General features: G+C 38.6%; 1 protein-coding gene across 3 annotated transcripts in view; it reads right to left on the reverse strand.

The window, feature by feature from the left end:
• The window catches only part of SENP6 (SUMO specific peptidase 6), a 72,079-nt gene extending 45,696 nt beyond the window's left edge, over positions 1 to 26,383 (reverse strand). Inside the window, exons 1-4 of one of the 3 annotated variants that reach the window (XM_071444538.1) lie at positions 26,009 to 26,383; positions 7,964 to 8,057; positions 1,579 to 1,642; positions 979 to 1,121 (exon numbers count right to left, since the gene is read on the reverse strand). In XM_071444538.1, the coding sequence (XP_071300639.1) occupies positions 979 to 1,121; positions 1,579 to 1,642; positions 7,964 to 8,057; positions 26,009 to 26,057 (350 nt within the window). In that variant the 5' untranslated portion in view covers positions 26,058 to 26,383. The remainder of the gene's footprint in view (positions 1 to 978; positions 1,122 to 1,578; positions 1,643 to 7,963; positions 8,058 to 26,008) is intronic. The other 2 variants (XM_071444528.1, XM_071444548.1) reach the window with 2 other exon arrangements.
• Positions 26,384 to 26,715: the final 332 nt, after the last annotated feature.

Raw genomic sequence — 26,715 nt, forward strand, 5'->3', positions numbered from 1 at the left:
AAAGCACCTTCCTTTACTTCTGTATGCTTTTGTTATTAATATTTCTGCTGTCACTGTGCATTTCTTAGTCCACTGCTGTTTGCTTTCAGTAAATGGTTATCTCAATCCACAGTCTCTGTCTTTGTCCCTCTCTTACTGGAGGGGACAAGAAGGTAAGTGGCTTATTTAGAGTTTAGTTTCCAGATGGTGATAAATCACACAAATGAAGACAAGGACATCCCTCATGTAGCTACAGATACATTGGATATTTGATGACTGGCCCATCTATAGCTGGGTATCTTACAAACTTTTCCTTCCTGCAAAGGTTACCAACCTTTAAAGTGAGTGCACTTTAGCAATATGAAACACCCCCTGAGAAAGTTAGGTGAATATATCACTTTTTATTATATACTAAATAAAGAAAGCAGTCTCTTACAAGCTAGGGACAACAGTAACAAGCAAGTACAACAGTGAATGCTTAAAAACTGTTCCTGTCTGCTCTAAACGCGAGCGACAGTCTCAAGCTAGCCTATACGAGTATGGCTATTTGCTGAATCTTTAAAAAAAGTCTGTGAATCCAAAATCAAAATATATCTTGCAGTAAGAAAACCAGAAAACACATCCTGGGTTAACCTTAGCAATTCAGCATCACAGAAAGAAGTGAATCTGGATGGGGATGTAAAAACTATTTTCCTACCTGCTATCACTGTACAGAGGGAACAATAACACATGCAGGCAACATGGGTAAGGTATTAATAAATATGCCACTGAATGCTCTAAGTCCATTTTAACAGTCTTCTGGTACTTTACTAATGCGGTGTTAAATATTTTTTAAGAGAAAAAACCCTAATAATCTAGGTTTCCCTCTTTACTCAGAAGCACCGTACAGTACAGCTTATTAGAATGTACAGCACAAAGTATATGGACTAGAAGTTCTGTTGATCGTGTATTGATTTGTATCAATGATCAAAGCAAGGACACATAAATTAACTGCATTACCTCAGTTTCTTGCTATTTCCCATCATGTTGAGGCCGATTGCATTCCCTTTTAAAAGTTTGAAACCTCCAGCTTTGCCTCGCCTTGCATATGCTTTTATGGCATCGCTGCTGCTGCCGATAGTTCCAGGTCGACAACGAATTGACTGTCACAACAGAAATCACATACATTAAAATAATTGTATAACTGTGTAGAAGTTAGAAGAAGAAAATTAATGCGAAATATATTAATATAAATATTATTTTGGCTCCATTTTCAAACTGCTTTTATACCAAATTTCATGGAAAATACACACTGTCTACACCTATACTACGACATCTTACTAAACAAAATACAATATATATTTTATATTTAGTACACTATTTATGATAATTGTCTAAACTTAGAATTAGTTATCTTGCTCGTATTTTTCAGAATACTATAGAGATCAAGAGGGGAACAAAAATTTTAAGGGTAGACAGATAAACAGCTTGGGCATATATTCCTAAAACACAACAGAAACTTCCATTTCTTTACATTGGACACATGGCTATGCAATACTGTTTAAGAACCTAAAAAGCTTTAAAGATACATTTTCACCACAAGATAAACCAATTATTTACCTTTTTTTCTTCATTGGGACTGAAAGACCCATCACTGTCATCTAAACTGAGCAGATTTGCCTCGCTAGAACGGTGTGGGAGAGAAAAGCACATACACTGTAATCCAACAGAGCACACACAAACATTTTAAATGCAAAAGGCTTTTTTATCCCCTTCCCTCTACATTTAAATGCTTCATATACACATTGTATAAATATGCATAAAACAGGAACATGAAATGAGCAACAGAGTGATCAAATGCATAATGTGAACCTGAACTTAAAGTGTAAATCAAATTATTTTGCAAAATGCAAAACTAAAAGGATTAATTCAAAACAGACAATGCTACTGAACGTTCAATATGGTTAAAACAATATTACTGACACTATAAAAGATCCTATACTCTCTGCATAAATTGAGTCCAAAACTTCATTAACCTATAAAACATGATCTTACTTTGCTTATGCCTATCAATGTTCAAGTATGTAGTTTAAAACTGCAGACTTCATACTGCTTTAGGAGAAGAACTTAATGTAACTACATTTTACCCCACAGCAATTACTACCACAGTATATGCTCCTAAAAAGACTAAAAAGAACATATTCAGTTTGGTTCTACTGCTTACTAAAATGTGGTTTTTTTAGCACTTTCAATACCTGTAATCCCCAACCATTAGAATGGGGAAGAAGACAAAAAAAAAGAAAAAGAACAAAAAGAAAAAAAAAAAAAAGTCACTCTATGACACTCTAAAACCATTCTTTTCAGTAACAGGCAGTTATCCTCAAGTAATCTTAAATATTTAAATTTAAACCCCAACTACACACTTCATACTGATGGCAGCTAGATTAGTCTAACATTCTTGCTTCCAGGAGGAATAACCTGCAGACAATCCCATTTCATCAATCCCGATAAGGTTACTCCTATGTTGGCGACAAAAAAACAATACAACTTTTAGCCAACTTGTAATTGCATGGTTTCAAAAGTTTTAATCAAGATCACTGAGGCAGAAATTCCTTAAAATCAAAGCAGTTATGCCAGGTGTTAAAAGGGAAGGACTACACAAGAGACACATACTTTTCTTAGCTGTGTCAGCTTGACATGCTGGCTTGCAATACATACAGTGACTTTAGCTCTTCATAAATCAACTAATTACTCAGTGCTCCATCCCTCAAGTTCCTAACAACTTTTTCCATTCACAACACTTCCCTTCATGTTACAATTTATTCTTCCATCTTATGCAATACAAATATCCCTAGAGCAAATAAAAATAAAATTAAAATGTTGGGTGAGATCTACAGACTCTGAAAGTTCAGGAGATAAGACTGTGCATACAGTTGATTTTGAAAAGGGAAGAATGATGTAAATGTGAACATATAGCCAGTGGCACTGTTGTATTTTCCATTCATTTACAGTGCACCACAATTCTAGGTCCTCAATGGTAAAACAGTGTAAGAGATTCATCACTAATTTCAAACAAAGGCAAAAGAGTACAGTTGTACTTCTGTACAGACTACCCATGGATATTAAATTTTTACATCCTGCAACATTTTTTTAACATTCTCTTTCAGAACAAATTATCCTTTCAAGGGAGGCTCATGGAGCCTTCTCAAACATTCATCAGCAGACAGAGAGCTTAGCAATTTCAGAAATTTTCCACATCCTAAAAAATAAACAAAACCTTGCAACACAGACGTGAGCAGCAACCTACAGTATCTGCAGCTCTGGCATTTGCCTACAGTGCTGTCCTAGTCAGATCATTTCACCTCTAAATGCTTTTGTTCTTTAGCTTTAGTTCATACAAAAATGATGGCTATTTTCAAAACACCTTTGTACTGTGTTGATACTTTTAGGATTTCAACATGCTTCAATACTGCAACCATTTTAACCAAGGGCAATTGAGGGGGGAGGTAAGAGAAGGTTAACACATTGCAAATAACCAGAACACTGAGCCAAGGCTCAAATCACAATGAACAAGAGTAACTCTTACCATGCAACATGACTAGAGCAGTATTAGCAAATTGGAAGTTTTAAGTGAACCAATACTTTTAGATCTTAAGGAATGTGAAGCATACGCATCAGAACCAGAAAGGTTGTTTTTTCAGAGAGCAGAATACATAGCAACCAAGCAATGTCTATTTGCTCATATATCACATGCTTCCTGCTGCCTGCTTCAATGATGCAATTTATACAGGCAGGAAAAAAACCAAAAGCAACCCAAAACAAACACTATACCACTCCCCCAACATACCAGTCAGTAATATTTTTAACATCCCTGAAATGAAACCTCAGTTGTCTTGCTGGGAGGATGTCTCCACACTCTGTCACTTTTAACCAGGGAACCATGGGTTTCCTGGTTATTTTCACATCAGAACATAATTTCTAACTTTTCAATACATTCCTTAAAATTCTGTAACAAATGAATGTTAACTCTCTACTAATATGGGGGGGGGGGAAGAAATAGAAGTAATTTACCTACACAGAGTTCTTAAGGGAAGTTCATAATTACACATTCATATTTAGGCATTGAACAAGAAAACAAAAATTACTGTTTACTTACCTCTAATCACTTGCCATTTGTTTGATGTTTTAAAACATTAAGAGCTATGCAATAGTTAGTTAGACAGCTGAGATTAACAGGCTATGTTTTCACTACTTTCTACAAGCAACCCAAACTTTAAACTCTGCTGACCATTGAGGTTACACTCTAATAAGCTGCAAGCACATTTCTATCAACTGATCCAGTCACATTTCAAACATAATTGGAATTTCTTTCTGAAAACTATTACATATAAAACCAGTAGGCTGACGTATTTGCCTTCACAGAACACTGTGTACATTCTTTGTTTTAAATTACATAGTGGTAGGCAGCACACTAAAAAAGCTGCACTATCAGAGGCACAAGAGAAGTAGCAGTATTATTATTAACTCATTTACAGTGCCATTCCATTAAAATTAGCTGTAATTTAAAAAGTTTTAATCAATTTAAAGGCTGCAGTGCCCTACTAATGGGCTCAAAAAAGAAGCATAAAACATCTATATAACTATGGGAGGATTTTTTGACAAAGTAATACAAATTTTATAAGCCGTGGAAAAAAGCTCAATGTAAATATATAACACAGTACAATGCTTTTCCATTTGTCAACACATGGAAAAAAGAGGTTTATTCCTCCAAATGGAAGGGACAAAAAATAAAGCTTTTTGAAAGAAAATTGTAGTTAAGTAAAGACACTGTAGTACAAATATATTAAGCCCATTTATTTGGATTCCTTATTTTTGATAAGGCTACTGTTATCTCAGTGGAAGGCAGAAGTCTAGACTTTAAAGAAAACAGTATGACATACAAAAGAAATCTGGGCCCATCCATTTACAAAACCACTGGGGAGCATACTGATGTATTTCAAAACATTTACAGAGATATTCCAAAGGCAGTAAATATAAATTATCCAAGACAGCTCAAGAGAGTCATCTGTAACACCAGAAAGCATCTTATAACATGTTAATGTCATGAATCATACAAATATATTAATCTGGCCAGGTTTGTTTAAGTCTGCCATCCTTTCATATCTTCTGCTATACAAGATCAGCTTAATTTCCACCATTTATTCTGTGGTGGACTACACAGGTTTCAGTGTGCTCAACTGACCAACTGGTCTTTTCTTCTGCGGTTCTCCATAAAGGTAGATTTGCTATGGGATCTCCAATTATAAAGCAAGGAAAGTCTCAAGCCACTTGCTACCATCCTGAGTAGATCAAATCTTTTACAACATCAAAAACGTCACTTTTACTCTTTCAAATGGATGAGCATTATCTGCAGGTGTTTGCTTTGGGATAAGATACTTGTTAATTCCCATTCTCAATTTCTGTAACTCTTGTTCCACACTGAGTATCAACTCTGGCATCAATTTAAATTTATATAGTGTTGGGTGATCATTATTTTTCCAAAGCTTCTTCAGTTTACAAATATTTTTTAGTCTTTTTGTGTTCATTATTTGATATCTTAACCATTATGACTCACCTCACCTATGTCTGAGGTAAGCTAAATGACACCCTTCTTTTAAAATAATCTACCTGTTCTAAAAATTGTTGTGGTAGGAGGTCATTAACCACATACTTTGTGTTCATCTTATTGAAGAAAAGATCATCCAAGCAGGAATCCAGTGCTGACCAACATCATTAGCACAGGTCTCATGCGGTAATACAAGAATACAGCCACTCCTTTAAGTGCTGAGATGTTATTCTTAGGCTAGTTCAAAACAAACCTATTGTGTGCCTGCCATTAAGAGGGAAAAAACTCTGATAAAGTCAGGCATCATAACCCCAGTGCCTCCACAACAAGCAGGAGATGCATCCAGCTGCTTACTTCAGACTCACAGCTCTTGCCACAAAGAAACCATGTAAGAGTCAAAGAGTATAGTTAGTATCAGCACACTACAGCAAATACCTACCTACTGCACAATATACTCAAAATACTGGGAGGGACACAAAGCTTTATTCTGGAACAATTACATGAATTAGAGATGCTAATCTTTGAAATCATCTACTAAGGGTAAAGGAAATTTAGAAATAAAAAAAAGAAGGAAAATTTACTGTTAGTTGTTTTCTGAAGATTCCCTTCTGTCAATGTTTTGCTGTATGAAATAAAAATGCATCAAAAAAGCAAAAAATATAAATTATTTCAAAATGCTAAAAGCTCACTATGTCTTTAAGATAAACAAACCCAGGTGTTACCAAAAGTAAATAGTGGGTGGCTTAAAACATGTGGCAGTTTGGAGGGAATAAGAAATTGCCTCAAATGGTATCAGAGTAAGTAAAGAAGACAAGATCGCCAGTTTAAATCAATTTTCAACTACTCTTCTATTTATACTTCAGAGTAAGATTCTGCATAATTCACAGATATAAAAGCAAATCATAAATTATCTAAGTAGGCAATAAAAATTCAATTCTAGCTATGGAAAAACTGCTTATTGTAGAGAATATTTGAAAGAAATGAAAAATCACCCAGACATACAATCTTAAAATCAGATACAATTACATAAAGATTATGTTTCATAATAATTTTTCTAACTTTTATTTTTAGCATCATTACTCTATACATTTTTCATTCTATGTTCTTAAGTCAACATCAGCTGGAGACTGATGGAAAACAGCAGTAAATTACTAGTAGAAAAAAAAGCTGCTATATTTTCAAATGTGACTTATTTCTGAAGGCAAGTAAAATGGAAATAGTAACCGTATGGTATGTACTGCCCTTAGAACATATTTGTGTGTACTACAAATGGACATAAAGTTGCTAGGGAACAACACGACCTTAATTCTATAAAACTAAGATGCCCCTAGTTTGTGAACCCTTTAAAACTGCTTTTAACTTCCAATATAGTTCTGTTTTGACAACAGCTCTTAATGCTTACCTCACACTTTAATGAACTCCTGCATTCATTTTTTAATTACTAAAACTTCACATTTCTTAATATTTTCTTAAGATTACAGCATAGCCTGCTGCTGCAGCAGCCTCTGTGGTTATGTCTATTTTCCTACCTCCCTTCCAATCCATAGTGTTTGGCAGAATATTAGATGATACAAATTCATATATGAATTATTTTTGTACTCAATCAAAGGATTCGGCGACTTCTTACTAGAGAACCACAGCATACCTTTTAAATTTGCAGATTCTACTCTCCAAATATCTAGGAATAACAAATAAACTGACATGAATTCTTTGCGCATGACACTTGTTCTTTTACAATTCATTAGTCATTTTGGAAATAAATATATTCATATTAAGAAAACAAATTAGTAACAATAAAATGTCACAAGGACAAAGTATGCATTCAAACTATACACACAGGATTAAAGTTTTAGCCAAAATCCAAACATACCAAGTAAAGGATTAAGTTATAAGAAAAAAAAACACCAGCCTTAACTCCATTCAGTGAAATAAGCAGAGGAAGAAAAACCTAGAATCTTTAAGCTCAGTTTAACTTGATGAAGGCCTAAAGCCACTGCAGTACTTGAACTATAACTGTCAAGTTCTGAGTAGCATCATCATTAAAGGAAGGAAAAGCTGAAGCTGCTTGGATACCCTACTTATTAACTTCATTATTCTGTATGTTCACATATTGCTTGTCTGTGCTCCTTACACTTACACAGAAGCTCCAAAGACAACTGCAACTCTTGTGAAATCTACTATGCCCTGTGTTGTAAGCCCCATTTTCCCAATAAAGCTTACATTACAATGAACTCCTATTTGGCAATACTATTTAAAAGAATAACTTATTTGAAATATTTTCTTAATCACTTAAAGTTTAAAATATAATATATTATTTCTTATTCATAAATTACAGAAAATAAGTATTTAATTATAAATACACATTTATACTTTCAATAGCCTAGATAAAAGCATCCTTACTCTTTCTCTGCATCTCCTTCACTTTCTTCTGCATGATCAAAGCTCCAATTACTTTTAAAACCTCCATCTCTCTTGGACTGTGATCTATCCAAAGCTGAAATGAGAACAAGTGAAGATAAGTCTTGATTTCAAGCTGAGTTATTAATCAACACAAACTAGAGGAGTAAACCAGATGCACGTATTTTCCCCCAGTATTTATTTTATTGACATCAGTGTTTAACTATCATTTCATCAGTAAGTCCATCAATGCAGTGGTGATTATTATTTCCCTAAATAAATAAAAGTATCTGTCAACATCTTATTAACAGTAAGTTAGCAAGCTATTAAAAATTATGACCTGAGGTCATGTAGTAACTATTTTCAACTGTTTTACTGATACTCATATATTTAAGGGTAGTTTCTCTGATATGAACTGTATGCCACACACAGAAAGGGTCCTAAAATGGATTATTTACATGACTAATAACCAAATGTATTCTGAATTTTTCCATATAAAAGCAATAGTTCCGAACTGTCTGAAGAACATTTGCAACTTAATATGCTGGATTTTTAATTCCACATCTGACACTGACCTGAATTAACATATAATGCAAATTAAAATTTCAGTGTTAGCATCAACTAAGTAAAAATTTTCTGTCATACTACATAAAATTTCAGATTTCTCTACTACAATATCCACCCTTACAGAGATTTTCCCATAATATCACGGCATGGGGTATTCTTAAGTGAAGGTGTTCCAGAGCACGGAGACAGCACTCGTTAAAGCACGGCACTGTTCCCCCTGGGCTTTAAATACTGCAATTAAGAGCTGTCTCACACAAATTCTCTGAGAGACAAACTATACAGCTGCTTTGATTACGGTTTAAGTGTGTTTTTTCTTACTACATTTGTCTTTACATTGTTGAAAATGCATTTAGAAATAATGAATGAAACTGATATACTCTGATAGAAGCGACTAAGAAAGTCACAACCAACAACATATGTCTAGGATGAAGTATAAACAATGCACACAGAAATATTTATTGCATATTCAACTTCTGCTTCCAACTACTTGCACCTACTGCAGGTCCTGAGCCATGGGTGAATAAGTTAAATACATATTTTTGTGGTTCAGCTTTTCCTACCCTCTTCTTCTCCCTGCTTGCTTTTTAATCAAGACTGCTATATAGAATCAACAACATCTTGCAGCAGAAAGTATCTCAGCTGAATTACAGGGGTATCTCCTTTTGTTAACTATGATTCAATCTGGCATCTTTTGCTCTTAGTACTCTACTTCTCCAGTCCATGTACTCAGGAAGCCAGTAATAAGTAACCCTTTCCTATTCCCTCATGATTGCATAGATTCCTGTTGTGTTCTTCCATTGTCTTCCTTTCCCAAGCAGAACAAGCAAAAAAATTAGTCAGCTTAATTTTTCTTCACCTGAAAGCTGTTTCAAGCCTTTAAATCCCTCTTGATGATTCTCTTTGAACCTCTTCTAGTCTATTATACCCTGTTGAGATGAGGATACACACACTATGAGGAATACTCAAAATGCATACTTCTCACAAATTTCTACAGATGCAGGATGTTGTTTCTGTTTTGTTCTTTGTTCCTTTCCTAGAAAATCTTGACAGTGGATTTGTTGTTTTCACTGCTTAAGAGAACTGCATTGATCTTTAGGTACCAGATAATTCCACCTTTCACTCATGATTGGTTAAGAAGTACTTCAGAGCCAATTGTTACCTACAAAAATGCCCCTTTTTTACTTCTCAGTGGTTTAGATTACTTGACATTTACCTACACAGAATTTCATGTACAATTTCAGCCCACATAACTCAAAACCTGAGCATTTACAACTTTTTAGAAATAGCTAGACACTATACTAACCCAAGTATAGTTTAAACATCTACTAACCTGGTCATCTCGTTATCATACCCTTTTCCTTATAACTGTCCACCAATGTAAGAGATCCTTGTGCAATTCAACTGGTTACTCCTATTAACAAAACAAACATTTTTCCCTCTTTTTTCTAACTCTTCCCAATTGTTTCTTATAAAATTTCCCATTTTATTCAGAGGTAATTCAGCCTCTCCTAAAGCCTTTGACTTTACAGAGGGAACAATGAAATCAATTCTGGTCTCCATTATAATTTCCATGAAATTATAAAGCTCACTGATGTAAAGTTCCTCAAATACTGCCACTGCCTTTTTAAAATGCTGATATCACGCTAGCTACCCTCCTTACCTGTAGCAGAAATATGATGCTAACCACAAGCAACACACTGCAGTCATTAGCTCCTTTATCCCCCAGTTCCTCTTACAACACTTGGATGAATGCCATTTGATCATGCTGCCTTGTTCACAGTTTGCTCAATGTACTGCAATTTCTTCCACTGATGCTTCATTTTGAGTCGTACACTCTGTCACATTCCTTATTAAGAAACATTCTGGCATGAAGAGCTCTCTAAGCGTTGCCAAAGTGAGTGCAAGCTATTCCATTATTCAGCTATGACCTTATATACTCCAAAGCCACCTTTTTCAATTGGGTTGTCTACTGATCTTCCAGACACTCCTCAAACTTTCCTGCTGAGTTTGAAGAAATACTTTACAATAGTTTTATGTCTGTTGGGAGTTACTAATCAATTTTTTCCCCACTTCATTATAATTACAGGTTAAATCCACCAGATTTTTTTTATTATTCTCTATTTTCATTACTCAGATAAAAGATCTGATTCAATAACTATGAAGTTTTATTTCAGATACTATATCTTACTCGGCTGTTTAGCCAGGCATTTTAGTATTTGGGGAGCCTTTTGAAATCTACTTAAACAAGTAGCATGCATGCTGTAAGTCTCCTATACCTTTAAATAACTCCCAAGCTGGCTGCAAATATTTTACAACTCCAGCTACATATTTTCTTTCTTTTTCAAAAGGTTTCTTAGTATTTTCTGTAATTCTTCTTTTAATTAAGCATTTTTGTATTGGACAGTTCAATTCACTGCTACTGATCAGTGCAGCTATCCATGGAAAATGTCTCAGTATCCCAGTTCTGCTCATTCAACTCTGGATCAATTTTCACTCTCTCTAGCACTCTTGGTCCTAACAAAAATGTAAATCTAGAAGTATACCATCATGTTAGCCAGAGTGTTCACCTGAGTTACTTGATCTGAACAGCCACTTGGTATCTGATTCCATACAGGATTTTTAATGTTTTTAAGGGGATAACAAGTAATCTGTTACTAAGGTTAAGCTGCTGACTATTTTGTACGAAGACTTAAATTTGGAACCCCAATGATGCAATTTTCACTATGTGCACTATTCAAGGTCTTTTTAATCAACAAGGCACAGTCATACGCAGAGGTGAAAATATTCAAAAAAGCAGCGCTAACCCTAAGATATTATGTCAAGAGAAGGTAATCCCTGTACCTCTGCATAAGACAGGCAGCATGCTGGAGGGAGATTTCACTCTCATTTTTCCTCACAATACTAACTCCCTTTGGTGCTGTTACACTAAGGGAGGTATCAGTTCTGAGCCCAAGAAAGTACATGGAATTTAACTAGAGAAGTTACACAGGTGTAGCTGACACATTTCACAGCTTTTTTAAACAACGGTTACATGTAATTTCTAACAAGTCAATTTTAAAAAATCCTGAAAAAATAGTGTGTTTCATTAGGACATTTATGACATTACTAACCACACCCTGAAGCCATACAGTCTTCTTGTGTAAAACACAATTATCAAATTTTGGATTAGAAAGCAAAATATGCCTGTAGGAAAATGTCAGCAAGCAGATCAACACCTTTAAATTACTGTGTGTGGACACTGTTTTGTAAACTCCTTCAGCAGGAGTTACTGTCATTCAACAGTTCAAGCAATTCCTAAATGGAAGGAAAATCTTCATAGTGAATATCCATCAAGTAAGAGCAAAATTTTGCAGTTGCAAAAAAAATAATCAGTTAAAATTCTGCCTAAAGCGCAAAATGAAAAATGACATACACAGTATTTAGTAAAGTGTTAGTGTCCAGCAAAAGACATCACCTTGGAAGATGTGTTTTTCTCATGTCTTGTACCTTGTGCCTCTAAGGCAAATCATTCCATACCAATCTACACTACAACACACTAGAAAAACATCCTTATTTCTTTGTTTTGTATGTGATGCTGGATTTGTGTAGCAAGATTTTGGTAGCAGTGGGGAGCTGCAGGAGATCAGAGGACCTCACCTCTGTGCCTGGGAAAACCATGGAGGAGATTCTCCTAGAAGACAGGCGAAGGCACGTACAAGACAAGAAAGTGACCAAGGCAGTGCCCATAGCTTAACTAAAAGCAAATCATGCCTGACCAGTCTGGTGGCCTTCTATGATGGAATGAATGACAACAATGGTCAACAAGGAGAGACTGTCTACCTACACTTCTCTAAGGCCTTTAATATGGTTCCACATTATGTCCTTATCTCCAAACTGAAAAGACATGGATGGACTATTTAGTGGGTAAGGAACTGGCTGGCTGGATGGAGCCAGCGAACTACAGCCAATGTCCAGGTGGCAGCTGGTGACAAGTGGCATCCTTCAGATCTCTCCTGACTCTTGGGACTGGTGCTCTTCCATGTCTTCATCAATGACATGGTGAGATCAAGAGCAGCCTCAGCAAGCTGGTAGATGACACCAAGCTGAGTGGTGCAGCTGACACAGTGGAAGGACCTGATGCCATCCAGGGGGGACCTGGACAAACTTGAGAAGTAGGCTTTCCCTTGAAATTCAACAAGCCCAAGAGCAAGGTACTGCACCTGAGTTGGGGAAATCCCAGACATGAGTACAGACTGGGAGAAGAAATCACTGAGAGAAGCCCTTTGGAGAGCACTTGGGTGTTCTCATGGATGAAAAGCTGGATATGAGCCAACAGTGCTCACTGAGAGCCCAGAAGGCCAATTGTATCCTGGGCTGCATAGAAAGCTGAGTGGCCAGCAAGTTGAGGGAGATGACTCTGCCCTCGTGAGACCCCACCTGGAGTAGTGCATCCTGCTCTGAGGTCCTCAATGCAAGAAAGACATGGATCTGTTGAGAGTGGGTCCAGAAGAGGACACAAAGAGGATCAGAGGGTGAGAGCACCTCTCCTACAAAGACAGGCTGAGAGCGCTGTGATTGTTCAGCATGGAGAAGACTTCAAAGAGACCTTACTGCAGTCTTGCAGTACCTTAAGTGTCTTATAAAAAGAAGAGAGAGGGATTTTTACATGGACAGACAGTGATGGGACAAGGGGCAGTGGTTTTAAACTGAAAGAGGGCAGGTTTACATTAAATGTACTACAAAGAAATACTTTGCTGGGAGGGTGGTGAGGCACTGGAACAGGTTGCCCAGAGAGGCTGTGGATGCCCACCCCTGGAAGTGTTCAAGGCCAGGCTGGATGGGGCCCTGAGCAACCTGATCTAGTGAATGGTATCCCTGTCCACAGAAAGGGCATTGGAACTAGATGCTCTTTAAGATCACTTTCACACCTAACAGTTGTATGATTCTCTCAGATCAACTCACCAAAGGAGTAAGATGCATTTACTGTCCACACAAAGATGAGTGATATATATGAAAATGTTACTTTCCGAGAAAAGTTGATTTGCCAGAACAACTCCCTTCCACCCCCCAGAACAAAATAGCAGAGACTTCAAGGTCTCTATTGCACACATAGAAACTTTTGTAAGTCTTTCATCTGCTGAAATCTCATCTATTTCTGTGTGTACAAGAACCATTCTAAACACACAATCTAGATCAAACAAAGGTTAGGTTCAGGACCGATGCTTTTTCAGAAAGACCTGAAGTTTACATTATTTTCCCCCAGTTGCTGGTAAAGAAACACTGCAAGCCTCATCTTACAAATGCTTACACCATCACAACTGCAACCAACTTATCAGATACTGCAGTGCTCGCACAGAAAATGTAAATTAATTTAAATGTACTCAGAATCATTGCCTTCATCCAGACTCATATTTAAATAAATGAAAAAGAATGCTTCTAAGCTTTCTAATCTGTTGCTCATTTAGAGTCATCAGATATATTGTTAAGAGGATACAAGTACTCATAAAACTCTAACACAGAAATATTTTTTGGTTTACTTTCTCCATTGCTTCATTATTCTTCCAGACAGGCTTCTATGCAAAACAGCTTTTTATCTTCCAGCTTTGATACCATCAGCTCTACTATATCAACTGTGTAACCACAGTGAGGTTGCATTTTACAGTCTGAATTCAGCAGCACTATATGAAGAATTTTACAGGGCCCTCACTCTTCCTAAGAGTTGCCAATTCTCTCGCTCCTGTCCTGCACCCTGCATATGTCAGCACTGACAGAAAAGCTGGGGAAGGAAACTAATTCAGGCAAGAACCCCTTGAGCAGCAGGGGAGGGGAAAAGCTATTTTTCAACCATATCAGGTCCCTCCTCCTGTTCAACCACACTAACACAGGGCAGCTGTGACAGCACAGCAGAGGTGAGGTCCATCCAGGAACTGAAACTATCATAAGTACTATGGATACCAAGGAAATTTCCATGGAATTGTAGCCTAATCTACATTTATAGGTAGAGATTTAAATATCTAGTGTGTAAGAGATGCTTTAACTTTCCACTCCCTAAATTAGCTGCAGAGGCAAAAAAAAAAAACCCAAACCAGTCAAAAGCACCTCCAGTAACAGACAGTAATCATAACCTCACAGTAGCTGAGCTATTACATGAAGCAGGGAGTTTAATAATGAAGTTCTATGATACCAGTGTAATGGATATCAAGCACAGACATTCCTTGGCACGTGAAGGGAATTCAATCTCTTAGCTGGCTAACAAAAACACCCACACCCTTCCAAGAACTTGATGTCCACAGAAAACAAATTATAAACACAGAGCATTCATTCCTGGACAAAAGTGTTCATGACCCTGAAAAGCAAAAGCATTTTTGAAAGTTCTGTATTTTAAAGATGGAAATCATCTGCATATTCTGGTAAATGACTGGGTTTTTTTCAGGGCTTGTAAGCACATTGGGCTGCTTACTTTGCAGGTTACTGCACTGAGGACAGGACTGAAGGACACAGAACTGCATAAGTCTGATAATTTGCTGAACTGTTTAATATTTTTTAAGTATTAACAAGGAGTAACAGAGGAGGATGAAAGGATAGAGCTTTGAAATATGTTAAACATTTTCTTTGTGATGCCTTTGTAAGTTTATCAGGGTAGACAGCAGTGATAACCACACAATGGACAACTAATGCTTCTTCACCTTTTCTACTGATTCTCTCAACAAAGGTGTAGAGGTATCTACCCCACCCAAGAATGGTGCCCTTATGACGACATCAGAAAACAATGCAGAACGACTTCAAGAGGCCTTCCTTGTCTACACCAGCAACAAAAGGAATGCTACAGAAATTTGTGGGCATTTTGTGCTCAGTGAGACAGAAACAACCTAATTACAAAAGACATGAAAAAAAATTAAGAATATGATCCATTTTTTTGTTATCCCAGATTTCACTGCTAAATTCTGTCGTCTGACTTCACAGTTCCTCACCTCTATCAGCAGAATCTGTGGGAATGCAGTATCACCCATTGTCAAGGAAGATGTGATTAAGGAGCACTTCAGTCAGCTGTACCCAAAGACTGGAAAAACTTCAAGAAGGGCAACTTGGATGACCTGGTGAACTACAGGCTAGTCTGCAAAAGACAGAACTTATTCTTTACCACGTGTGTGCTCAAGAGTGGGCCACACTGACCTGAGAGGCAATAGAGACCAGACAAATCCCTGAGCAACCTGCTCTAGCTGGGTCTGGCTTGAACACGATGTTCCAACCCACCTGAATCCAGCCAACCTCAAGTAAAACCAGTGACTATTCACAGGCACAAAGCATCCCTTGAATCAATTGCACCCCATCACAAAAACCTCCCAAAAGGAGTATGACAGTCACTTCTTTTCCCTCTCTGAGTAAGTCTGATTCCCACTCAAACTTCCCACACAAGTAAAATAATTTGAGTAACATCAAAAGCAGGAGCCAACAATAAACAGGGAAGAAAGGAGAAACAAACAATAAACTATTTTTTTACATCTCTAGCATTATGAATTCTTTACTTACCTAAAACCTCTATTGCTAGACTTGGAGATACACCAAAAATTCAGAAATTAGGAAGAAAGTTTTGTTGTTTTTAAGGAAAGTTAAGTCAATGAGAGGTATATTCCTATTTTATAGATAAAAATAGAGGATAAAAGGTGAGGTTCGCCTAAGAACAATTTCTGAACTGCCAATTCACTCTCAAAATATGAAAAAAATATATAAAGCTAGCAAGCCATTTTGAGGAAGATGACAGTTGAACAAGAATTCCAGAATACACTTTCTGTGGCAAATCAGTATATTACATTAATCACAGATGATCACAAATTCTGAACACTGGAATAGTTTAGAAGATGAGCAAAACACAGCATGAAACCTTACAGTATATTATGCATGTGATTTGCACATTTTGTTATGCACCATGGGATCCATCTTCACATAAAACCTAAGCTTGTGCAACTGAGAATAAAGCAGCACTAAACAAATGGCAATCTATTTTTAGAAAGTGCTGAAAGGCAGTTACATACAGAGTAAGATTAATAACCTAGCCAAACTACCTGGAAATTAGGCAACTGACGCTTTGAGAAGGTTTCCATGTTTGCTGCAGAAATTGGAACATCAGGTTGAAATAAAGCACTGTATCTTACATACCAAGAGAAGGAAGAAAAAAAGAATTTGTAGTATTTAATTCTTCTGGTTTTATCCTGTAAAGTTTCATAGATGATGTCAGATAGATGCCCTCCCCTTTATAAAAACATACAGAAATCAAAAGCCCAGAAAGGTTCCACAATCTCTGCAAGAACTTAACTTGCACACACAGGACAGAAGAATCACAGAATGGTATTGGTTGGAAGGGACCTTAAAAATCATCTATTGCCAGCCCTGCTGCCATGAGCAGGGGGGAGACATTCAACTAGACCAGTTCACTCAGAGCCCCATCCAGCCTGGCCTTGAACACTTCCACAAGAAATGTTTATTCCATAAGAAGGAACTCTAAATGTAATTGAAGTAGAAAAAAAGAGCAAGACACCTCTTTGAGGCTGTCAATTGTTCAAAATTCACATGAAATAGCAAAGAAAGCATACAAAGAAAATGCTCTACAATCTCAACCTCAAAAATTTGGTCACATGAAAAAAGGGCATTTCAGAAAATAATCGAGTAGGGAAAGGATGATGAAAGAGTTAGTTAAACTATGTGGCAAGAAAAAAACTTGCATTTGCCCTTCTGCAAAGGCTAAATACCTGGAGTTTTCTCCAATTCTTAGAGACACTGGCAAGCTTTCATACCCATACAAGGCAGCAATCAGCTGAGGTAGATTTCTAATATGGTAGAAAAGGAATAGACTAGCTCCACCAACACTTCTCCCCACCCCAAAGATTAGTTTTCTGTCAATTCAGTTCCTCCAGGCAAGCTGCCATAAGCCAGTGAAGTGCCAGTGTTGAGTGCAGCACAGCTGGAGCTCGCTGTCTCCGGGAGGGGCAGCAGCTCTGTCCCTCTGAGAAGCACCCGGCTGTGGGCCTGCCTGTGCTGTCAACTGCAGGCACAATTCCTTGCGTGGCCCCCACGCACAGGGTCTTCTATGACTCTGCAAATCCACATACAGTTTAGATCTATGTACATTATGTCTCTTGAAAAAAAAAAAATCAGAGAAATGCAACACAAATATAGGCAACAGCTTTCTGATCAGACTAGATACACTATTTACTTTAACTCCCTTTGCAATTGGCAATCATCAATGCAGCAAGGTGTGACATAATGCAACTGGAGTACTGCATTAAGATCACGGAAATCTTTGTAATGGAAGTACAAAACTTCTCCAGACCTAACAGCAATAAGTTTAAGGAGCACTGAAAACTGATAACTATGTCACAGTATACTAAGATCCACTAAGCAGGCTTTATTTTTTAAAAAGCTAAAAAAATCACTTTAACATCCCATGAAAAGCAAATGCTTTCTCAGTAACCATTCATAAAAGCAACAGAAATGAAGATGGGCTATCAAACCATTTTTAATAAAATAACACATGCCAGCTCACTAATTGAACCTAGTTATAAAACTACTTTTCAAGAAACAGCACTCCAAAGACAGCTAAACCAAAACACAGAACTTGTTAAGCGACCATCCTGCAGCCAGAGTTTCAGCCACTTCTATCCAAGGAAACTCCTGCTTACCTTGATCTCTAAGTTGTTTCTACAGAGCCCTTCTTACCCCTAATGAGCAGTGCCTTTTTCATCTAACATAGGCTTTGCTACATGACAAAGAACTTTTTACTTTATCAATGACAGGTAGCTATTTGTGGTATTTATCAAGATTCAGCTACAACATACCTGCCTTATGGCAGAGCTATAAAATCCCCATTGAAGTTTTACTGTCCCAGGGCCAGGTATATGCAATCACAATGACGTGGGCCAGCACAGTCCCAAAGTTCACTTTTGAAAGTTTACTCCCAATTGTAAAGGATCCTTAAATTGTTTCTTAAGCAGTAAGCCTTGGTAGAAATAAAATTACAACACACTCTAGTAAACATTTCTACAAGCGAGCCTCAGAAATTACACAGGCAATTGTAAATCTGAAACCTAACATCTACAGCATAGTTCAAATTCTCATCTAATGGGCTCTTGAATAATCTTTCTGTTAGACTGTCGTATTAAATTCTGTCATCAGCAGGATACTCATATTTTGCTAAATGAGCCATAAAAATTGTACATGTCAAACAAATACAACATTATATCCTATGACATTAATAAAAATACATCAGTAGAATGAATTTTAGTACAAATGAAACAATTGTATGACATTGAATAAAAACATACTCATAAAATAAATATTTTGCAGCTGTTTCTTACAGACATAAATTTCTAAGATTACATATTATTAATCATGTCATAGAGTAATATGTTTAACCACACCAAAGAGTATTATTGGTATTTTTCATTCCTAAAACATTGTTGTGGCAAGTCTTCTAATAAAAATAAACATACAAACAAAATCTCAGAGATATGAGCAGGGAGACTTTGCTCCAGCTCATATGGTCTGAAAACAAACAAACAAAAAGCCAGGAGGGCTTAACACAGTTTTGAATCATCATTGCTCTTTATCTATAATCACTCAAGATTAACTCAAAGAAAGATACCCCAAAGTCTTTCACTCCAAATTCTTCTTTCATAGGAATTACTGGGACACACGTGCAGAAATGTTTCCTTGCCTCATGCAGCACTTACATCCCTTGTCTGTTAACAAAAACTTTTTAAAGGCCTGCTGACCAACCTGGGAAGAAATAACCACAGCCTGTTAATTCATTCCCTCCAGTCTCCAACCTTCACCATAAACTTGTTCTTCACAGAAGATAACCTGCTGTTTAAAATAGTTGTGTTTCCTTGGGCAGAATAAAGCTGCTCTTACACTAAAATACCTATTACAAAGTTTAAGCTATGTAATACACCTTAGCCTGACATAACAGATCACCAGGCAGAGATGGAACAGGAAACATCTATTCTTCTCACATGAGAAGAGAGGCTGTACGCTCTCCCCCATCCAAGCCATTGTCCCGCATCTACCAGTTACCCTTCAATGAGCAAATTCAACAGAAGTTTGGCAAAGTGCCAACCTGGCAAGACAGAACAGAGCAAGTTCAACCTCTCTGGCAAGAAAGTGGTTAAGTTTCCAGGGTGGTGGAGAGTACATGCAGCTCTGCTTCCAAACTGGAGTCACACCCACTAACCTGACATTCAAACACCAATTCTGACTTAAGGTCATCTTAACCTGAAAAGGTCATCTTAACCTGAAAATATTAGGCATTAAGCATCCTAGGCTGCTAAACACAGAAACAGAAGTTAGGAATACATCCTTTTAAAAATTAAATGTGTAAGATAAAGCTGCCAACAAATTTAATTCTATATAATAAGAAAGATAATAATATTCTACTAATGCCTTAATTTTCTTCATAGAAAGTAAGTACAGAGCATTAGACAAATTGCAATCTATGTAAAACTATCACTACCTTATAAAACTGAAACAAAGTAAGTGCCAAAACATTGGCCAAAAGAAAGGAATTTAACACATGTGCTCCCCTCATTCCCAATGTAACTGCCTTTTAGAACAGCCAAGATAAGAGAATTACATTTGTCCTTTTTCCCCAAACCCAGATTTGTTCCTGGTTTCTCTACAATATCCTCCACCACAACAGCTCCATTTCTGTTTGGTTTCTCAGCCTCCTGCAGCATCTTAAGCTATCCTGCACACTCTTCCATTCTTTTCTTTGCAACACACACAGGTGAAGGTATTTGCTGTCCTGTGCCCCAAGTCCTCTCGCTGCCCCGACCCCTGACGGCTCAGCCATGGAAGGAACAAACACCAGTGAGCAGCAAACTGAACCATGCTCAGGCAACGCTAATTTTGACTTCCCTGCTTAATAGAGTGAGCAAATTTCACAGAACTTCTGTATTTTACCTGTAAGGTAAATTGGTAAAAAAAATTACCTTACACCTCTGTAAATAGAGGAGTTTAAGTTTTGGGAAAATGAAAGTGATGCTACTATGTTTGTTACTTGTAAGAAAGCACTAGCCAAGGACACTGGAGGGTGGTAAGGCACTTGCAGAGGTTGCCGAGGGGGGTTGTGAATGCACCAACTCTGAAGCGTTCAGGGCCAGGTTAGACGGGGCCTCGAGCAATTTGGTCTAGTGGAAGGTGTCTCTTCCTATGGCCAGGGGTTGGAAATAGGTGATCCTGTTACTGGGAAGGAAGGAGGCAAAATTATGAGATGACTCAAAAAACCTTCATATTCTTACAAAGCAATATTTAAAAGTGGCAAGTTCAGTGGCTATTCTCATATTATAGGATCTGTTACAACACAAAACACCTTGGTATTCCTCAATTATGAGACAAAGATAAAACTATAGACTAGGTGAAGTCTGATACTGCACCAAAACCCATGTGCAGTCTTCCAGAAACAACAGTAATAAAAGCCAAAGTTGCTGTTGAAACCATTAAAATAAATAATCTATTTTGTTTTATCCTTGTACATAAAACAAGGGAAAGACTAAACAGGCTCTAACTTTTTTCTGAGGAAAGAGTAGTGCTTTACTACCAAATCCAAGAGCCAGAAAATAGTGGATCAGGCACCCCAAACAAGACAGTTACACCAGAAGTTTCTATGTCCCACTTTGAGAAAACTTATAGAGCAGGAGTTACTTAGGAAAAACTACCAAATACTAATGCCTCCACAATGAAAATCGGAAAACTGTGCACAGATACTTTACTTCAGAAAGCTCAGGACAAGCCTGGGCTCCTAGAATCCTGTCTCAAAATTAAGGAGGTGATGATGTGGAAGAGGACTGGGACACAGGCTTTTACCTTAGAAGGTGCTCCCAAGCATATTGCAACATATGTTATAGAGCAGTAACAGATAAATTAGGTTTATTTTTAGAATCTTTCTGCATACTTTAAGAAGAACCCCACCTTTCCTAATATTTTATGCCACCTATCACCCAAATTAGTCTGGTATGTATTAAAAAATAAAGACAGTAAGAAATGTTTTCAATTTTACTTTGTTGAGGAACAGTTCTCAAAAAGTGAGTTTCATTAATAGAAAACAACCTGTTACTCAAGTCAGAAGGTTTCCTATTTTGAAAACCACTGGACAGGACAGTTGAACATTCTTCAAGTCTAAGAAGATGCATGTGCAGTGCTGGAAAAAAAATCTGAATGTGTCAAAGGACTGGGATATATAGACAAGCTATGGAAGTCACAAACTTCACCCTTTGTCATTTAAAAAAAACAGTCTCAAGAAAAAAAGGAACAAGCTGTCTGGACATTGATGGGACAGATGCAAACTAGAGAAGAATTCAACAGGATAAAGCAGGAGTCCATATAGACACAGAAGATCAATGATACCTGAAACAACTCTTCCCCACATTTTCAAGCTAATCACAATCTCCATTAGATCACAAACAAAGCACCACAGACTTATTAGAGACAATTGCAACAATTAATAATTAATTTTCACTGTTAAGATAAAAATAAAGAGAAGAGTCTTGCAGGTAGAAATGGTTCAAGTGTTCTACCTGAATATAAATTCCACTCTACCCTCCTAATTTGTATTATTCCAGCCAGAGATTTCACAGTACGATTAAAAACAGAAACAAAAAAAGAGAGGAGGGGCTTACCACCACTTCAAAAGGTAAGTAAGTCTGTAACTCTACACTAATACACAAAAGCTGCATGTTTCTGTACCACCCCAGAATCTCAGCTACTCTTAAGAAAAGACATAAGTCTACAACTCTTGCTTTGGTGAAGACAAATCTTTATATGTGAACTGAAAGAAGAATAAAGCAGTCTTCTGGAGTCTTCTGGCAGACAACTGTGAAGTTTATACTACTGCTGCTAACAGGTAGACCACATAGTTTTGTTTACTGTTATTACGAAACCTGTAGCCAAGAAATAGGAATGAAAATTGAGCAAATTCCTGCCACGACTGCACTGAAATATCTCAACAGCTCTAATGCTAGGGACTGGCAACATTCCTTAGAAAGGAGATCCTCAAAAAGAATATTCAATACTGGTTCTCGGCATCACTACTGTAATCGCCAGGAGACTGAAATAAATGATAAGAAAGAATACTACGTTTCTCCCTTCTTCTGGAAAATATTTTGAAGTTTACCTATTATCTACTGCATAAACATAGGTAAACTTTAAATTTCATGTTGGAAAAGAGAAATTACAATTTCCTTGCAATTCAGTAATAGTGAAGGAGTCAGAAAACAAGAGTTCCTGCAATTTTTCTCCAAGGTTATGATCAACAGTACTCTCCATTCCCATATATTTAACATGCCTCCTACCTTAAGTCCAAATGAGTTTGCCTACCATTCTTTATATTTTAGACGTGACTATCAATTAAAAACCACAAGAACTGTTGCAGACAGTTCACTAAACTTCTCCTCCTCCACATCAGGAAAGAATTCCCATGTAAGAGAAATACTTTGTTAGTGCAATTTCTGCATGTTCAGCCCATAACTTGAAACATCACTTTCAAAAAGCAAATTCAGAACAGTTTTACTAATTTCACTTGCATGTAGATTAAATAACAAAAATAGAGTACTTTCCACACTTCTAACAGTCCTGGGACTTCAAGAGAAGTAATCATGTAGGCCCTGTATATCCACGTATATGTGATCAACTATTATTACTGCTTCAGAATGGTAAAAAATGCAGCTTTAAAAAGAGTCCATTATAGTCCTAGGGATCTTTTTCACATTTCCATTAAACAGTCTATATAATACAGCATAAAAAATTATGCACATTAGATACAAAGAACTGGACAAAAAACATGAATCACTATGAATCACTATGTTCAAGAATGGTATTACCAGAAAGGCAACAAATCAATCATTCAAGGAACACCCTTCCAGAAAGACCATTTTGTTTTTACTGGAGAATAGAATAATAAAAATGTTAAGAGGAAGCACTTTTACACTAGAATGACAGACGTATTTCTTCATAGTAACATCTGTTATACTAAATGAAAGAAAAGCAGTATCTCGCCGGACACATGGAATCAAAACCAAAATTCCGAACAACTGTGATACTGAAAAGTAATTTATTTCACTGAACTGTGAATTTATCTTGAGTCTGACTGATAGTCAACATAAGCAGGACAGTGCCAGAAATGTCTGTCTACCTGTATGCATATGCACACACGCAGGCACGCATTTAACCAGCACAGTGTCCCTTAGACTAAGCCGAACCGATGACAGAGCTGACATCCATGTCGCCCAGACTTCTGCTATTGTGCAGGGATGGACAGAGGAGTCCTGCCCCTCCCCTTTGCCAGTCCTTCAGAAAACACCTCTGAAAACATTAAGTAAACCATTTTTCATTGTTGCTTACACAGCCTTCTAAGGACTCCCTGAAACATACACTCAGACAAGTTATAGACACAGCTCTTGGCTCATGTATTAATAACCATCATCCAGCAATAGAAGTTGCCATATTTCCTACTCTGCTTACTTCAATCCCCTTTTTGTCCCCACTATACTTGTTCCACAAATCTGGCACTCTTTTGCTTGCCTAGCCTTAGGGTAATGGTGCTTCTAGGTAACATCATTAGGTTGATCTAATATGCTACCTTTCCAGACTGCAGATTGACAAAAATCTCATGTATATATATGTATTTATAGATTTTTCTATGCCTGTACTTTTTCTATAAATATCTCTAATAAGTACTTATCAAATAATATCTGAAAGTCTTTTCCCTTTGCTTCAAATCAGTACAGATTTTACCAGCTCTTACTAAATCTGCCCAACTGCGACTGTCCCATTTGGACTTGGGCCACCCCCATAAATTTTTTGTCACCACCATATACACTAGATTTTCTTCACATGTGGCTGAACTCTTAGGGTTTCTATCACCTCATCAGTCCTAAAATGAACATGTCCCCAAACAATGGGGAAACACAAAACCAGCTGATAACTCAGTTCACCCACTGTGGAACATTGAAGCTTCAAATGGAGATGCTTCCTGTATTGTATTGCTCCTGCTGTTGGAACGAGTACTTGCAAGCAAAAAAGTGTGAATACTGCATATGAAATGCATATTCTCTTAGCCACCAGCCAGCAAATACTCAAGGTGCACATAGAAGACAGTGACTAGTCATCACCTTGACACTTTTACCTGTCTGCACAAACCTCACCACAGTTTGTGGAGACTTCAGGAAAAAAATGGGGTGTCTGCATTTCACCACCAAATCCTTTAAAGGAATAAGGGAGGTACTGTGACAGCTGTTATTACCCAGAGTTTCTGAACATCAAAATTCCAGATTAATTATTCAAAACAACAAGCAGTACTTTGTTCACACAGTACATCTATTCCAGAATATCTTGTAATAAAAAGCCAATATCCAACATCCTGCAGCAAGAGAAAATCTGCAAGAGGTTATGTTCTGTGCAATACAGGTACTGCAAATCTCCCATGCTAAACTTATTTCTGACTTGAAAAACTCTGCTTATGAGGAATACTTCATTTCATTATTTTTTCTTTGTTATCATTGCGGTAATTTGGCATTATTTACCAGACTACTGGTCCATGCCATCAGGACATGTGCTTATAGCAATTTTGCAAGACTACAGCAGTCATTTTTTGATGTATCAATGAAACTGTAAAGACTCAACAGTTTAAAAATATCCCCATTTCAGGAGGCTTTTTACAGTATAATTGAAAGCTTTATAATGATAAACAAAAAACCCCTCGAGACACCAAAACCGTGTAACAAAAAAAAAAAAAAAAGAAAAAAAAAGAAAGAAAAAAAAAGAAAAAAAAAGAGTCAGGGCTTTACAAATGAAAAAGGTTTCTTTCAAATGCAGGTAATAAGGCTCATCCTCCCCTTCGTATCACAATTATAAGCATTACCCCCGTCACAAAATTAAACTCAGTCCCAAACCTTTACAGGAGCCTTTTAGGAGCAGGCGAAGACTTATTTTATGGTGGGAGCAAAGATTTCGGGCTAGGCCGGGGCCTGGGAGCGGGCTGAGGGCAGGGCAATGCAGCCCCGGCCTCCCTCTCACCCAGCGCTAACCCTGCCCGCCGCCCCCAGCCCAGCGCCCGCCGAGCCGCGGCGGAGTCCGGCCGCTGCACCGAGCCCGGGCTGCTCTCGGCGCTGCCCCGACAAAGGAAAGAAACACCGCACTCCCGACGTCTCGGAACAGTAAAAGAAAGAAAGAAGGAAAAAAGAAAAACGAACCAAATCGCCCTCACTAAGCCCTCCCTGAAAAGCAGGTCTCTTTTCACCAGACCTAGCCACGGCAGCCACCCTTCCCCCACCACGAAGCCACCTCTCATTGTCGTCGCACCCAAAGGGGACCCATAACCCCCACCCCCCACCCCATATGAACTCACACGCCCGCCTCCCCCATTTCCCAGTTTGTGCCGTGCCCCTTTACTGGTCGCCAGAAGGGAAACGCGGCTCGCGGGCCACATTTCCCTCCTCGCAGCCTTGCACGCACCTTCCAGAAACAAGCTGTCTCTGCAGCCGCCGCCGCCGCCACCGGCCATCTTCCCGCTGCCGCGCAGCGCTCCCTCACTCCATCGCCCAGCGCGGCGGCGGGGCCCGGCCCTTCCCCCGGCCTGCCCGCCCCCACTGCGGAAGGCTGGGTGGCTGACCCGCAACGGCGGCACTACCGCCGAGGCCCGGCCCTCTCCCGCTGCCGGGCCGCGCTGCCTTCCGGCCCCCGCGCAGGAGGAAGCGGCGGCAGCACGCCCGCTCCTCCCTCAGCGCGCCCGCCGCCGGCACCCGCGAGCGGCCGCAGCCGGGCCCGTTGGCGCCCGTCGGGGCAGGCGGGCCGGGCCGAGACTCCGCCGCACGCGCCCCCGAGAGCGCGGGAGGGCGAGGGCTCGGAGCGCGCCGCCGCCGCTGTGCTCCGGGAACGGCGCTGGCCTGCCCCGTCTGCCGCTCGCCCGCCGCGGGAGCCGCCGGCTCTCCCGGCCCCGGGACCATAAAATGGCCGCAGCAACGTTGCGCCCCGCAGTACCTCGGGCTCTCCCGCTCCCTCCTCCATCAGCCTGAAGGCAGCAGCTTTCGGGAGACCAGGAGGTGGCTCGGGTAAAATGAATGAAGTTAGAGGAGTGCCGGAGTCCATGGCGGAGCGCTGCGGCCCGCCGGCCTCTCACCTCCCTCAAGCTCGGGGGAAAGGTCTTCGCAAGATTCAAAGAT

Source organism: Agelaius tricolor, unplaced genomic scaffold, assembly GCF_023055355.1.
Source record: "Agelaius tricolor isolate 1412-34295 unplaced genomic scaffold, bAgeTri1.0.p SCAF_1, whole genome shotgun sequence".
Classification (NCBI taxonomy): Eukaryota; Metazoa; Chordata; class Aves; order Passeriformes; family Icteridae; genus Agelaius; species Agelaius tricolor.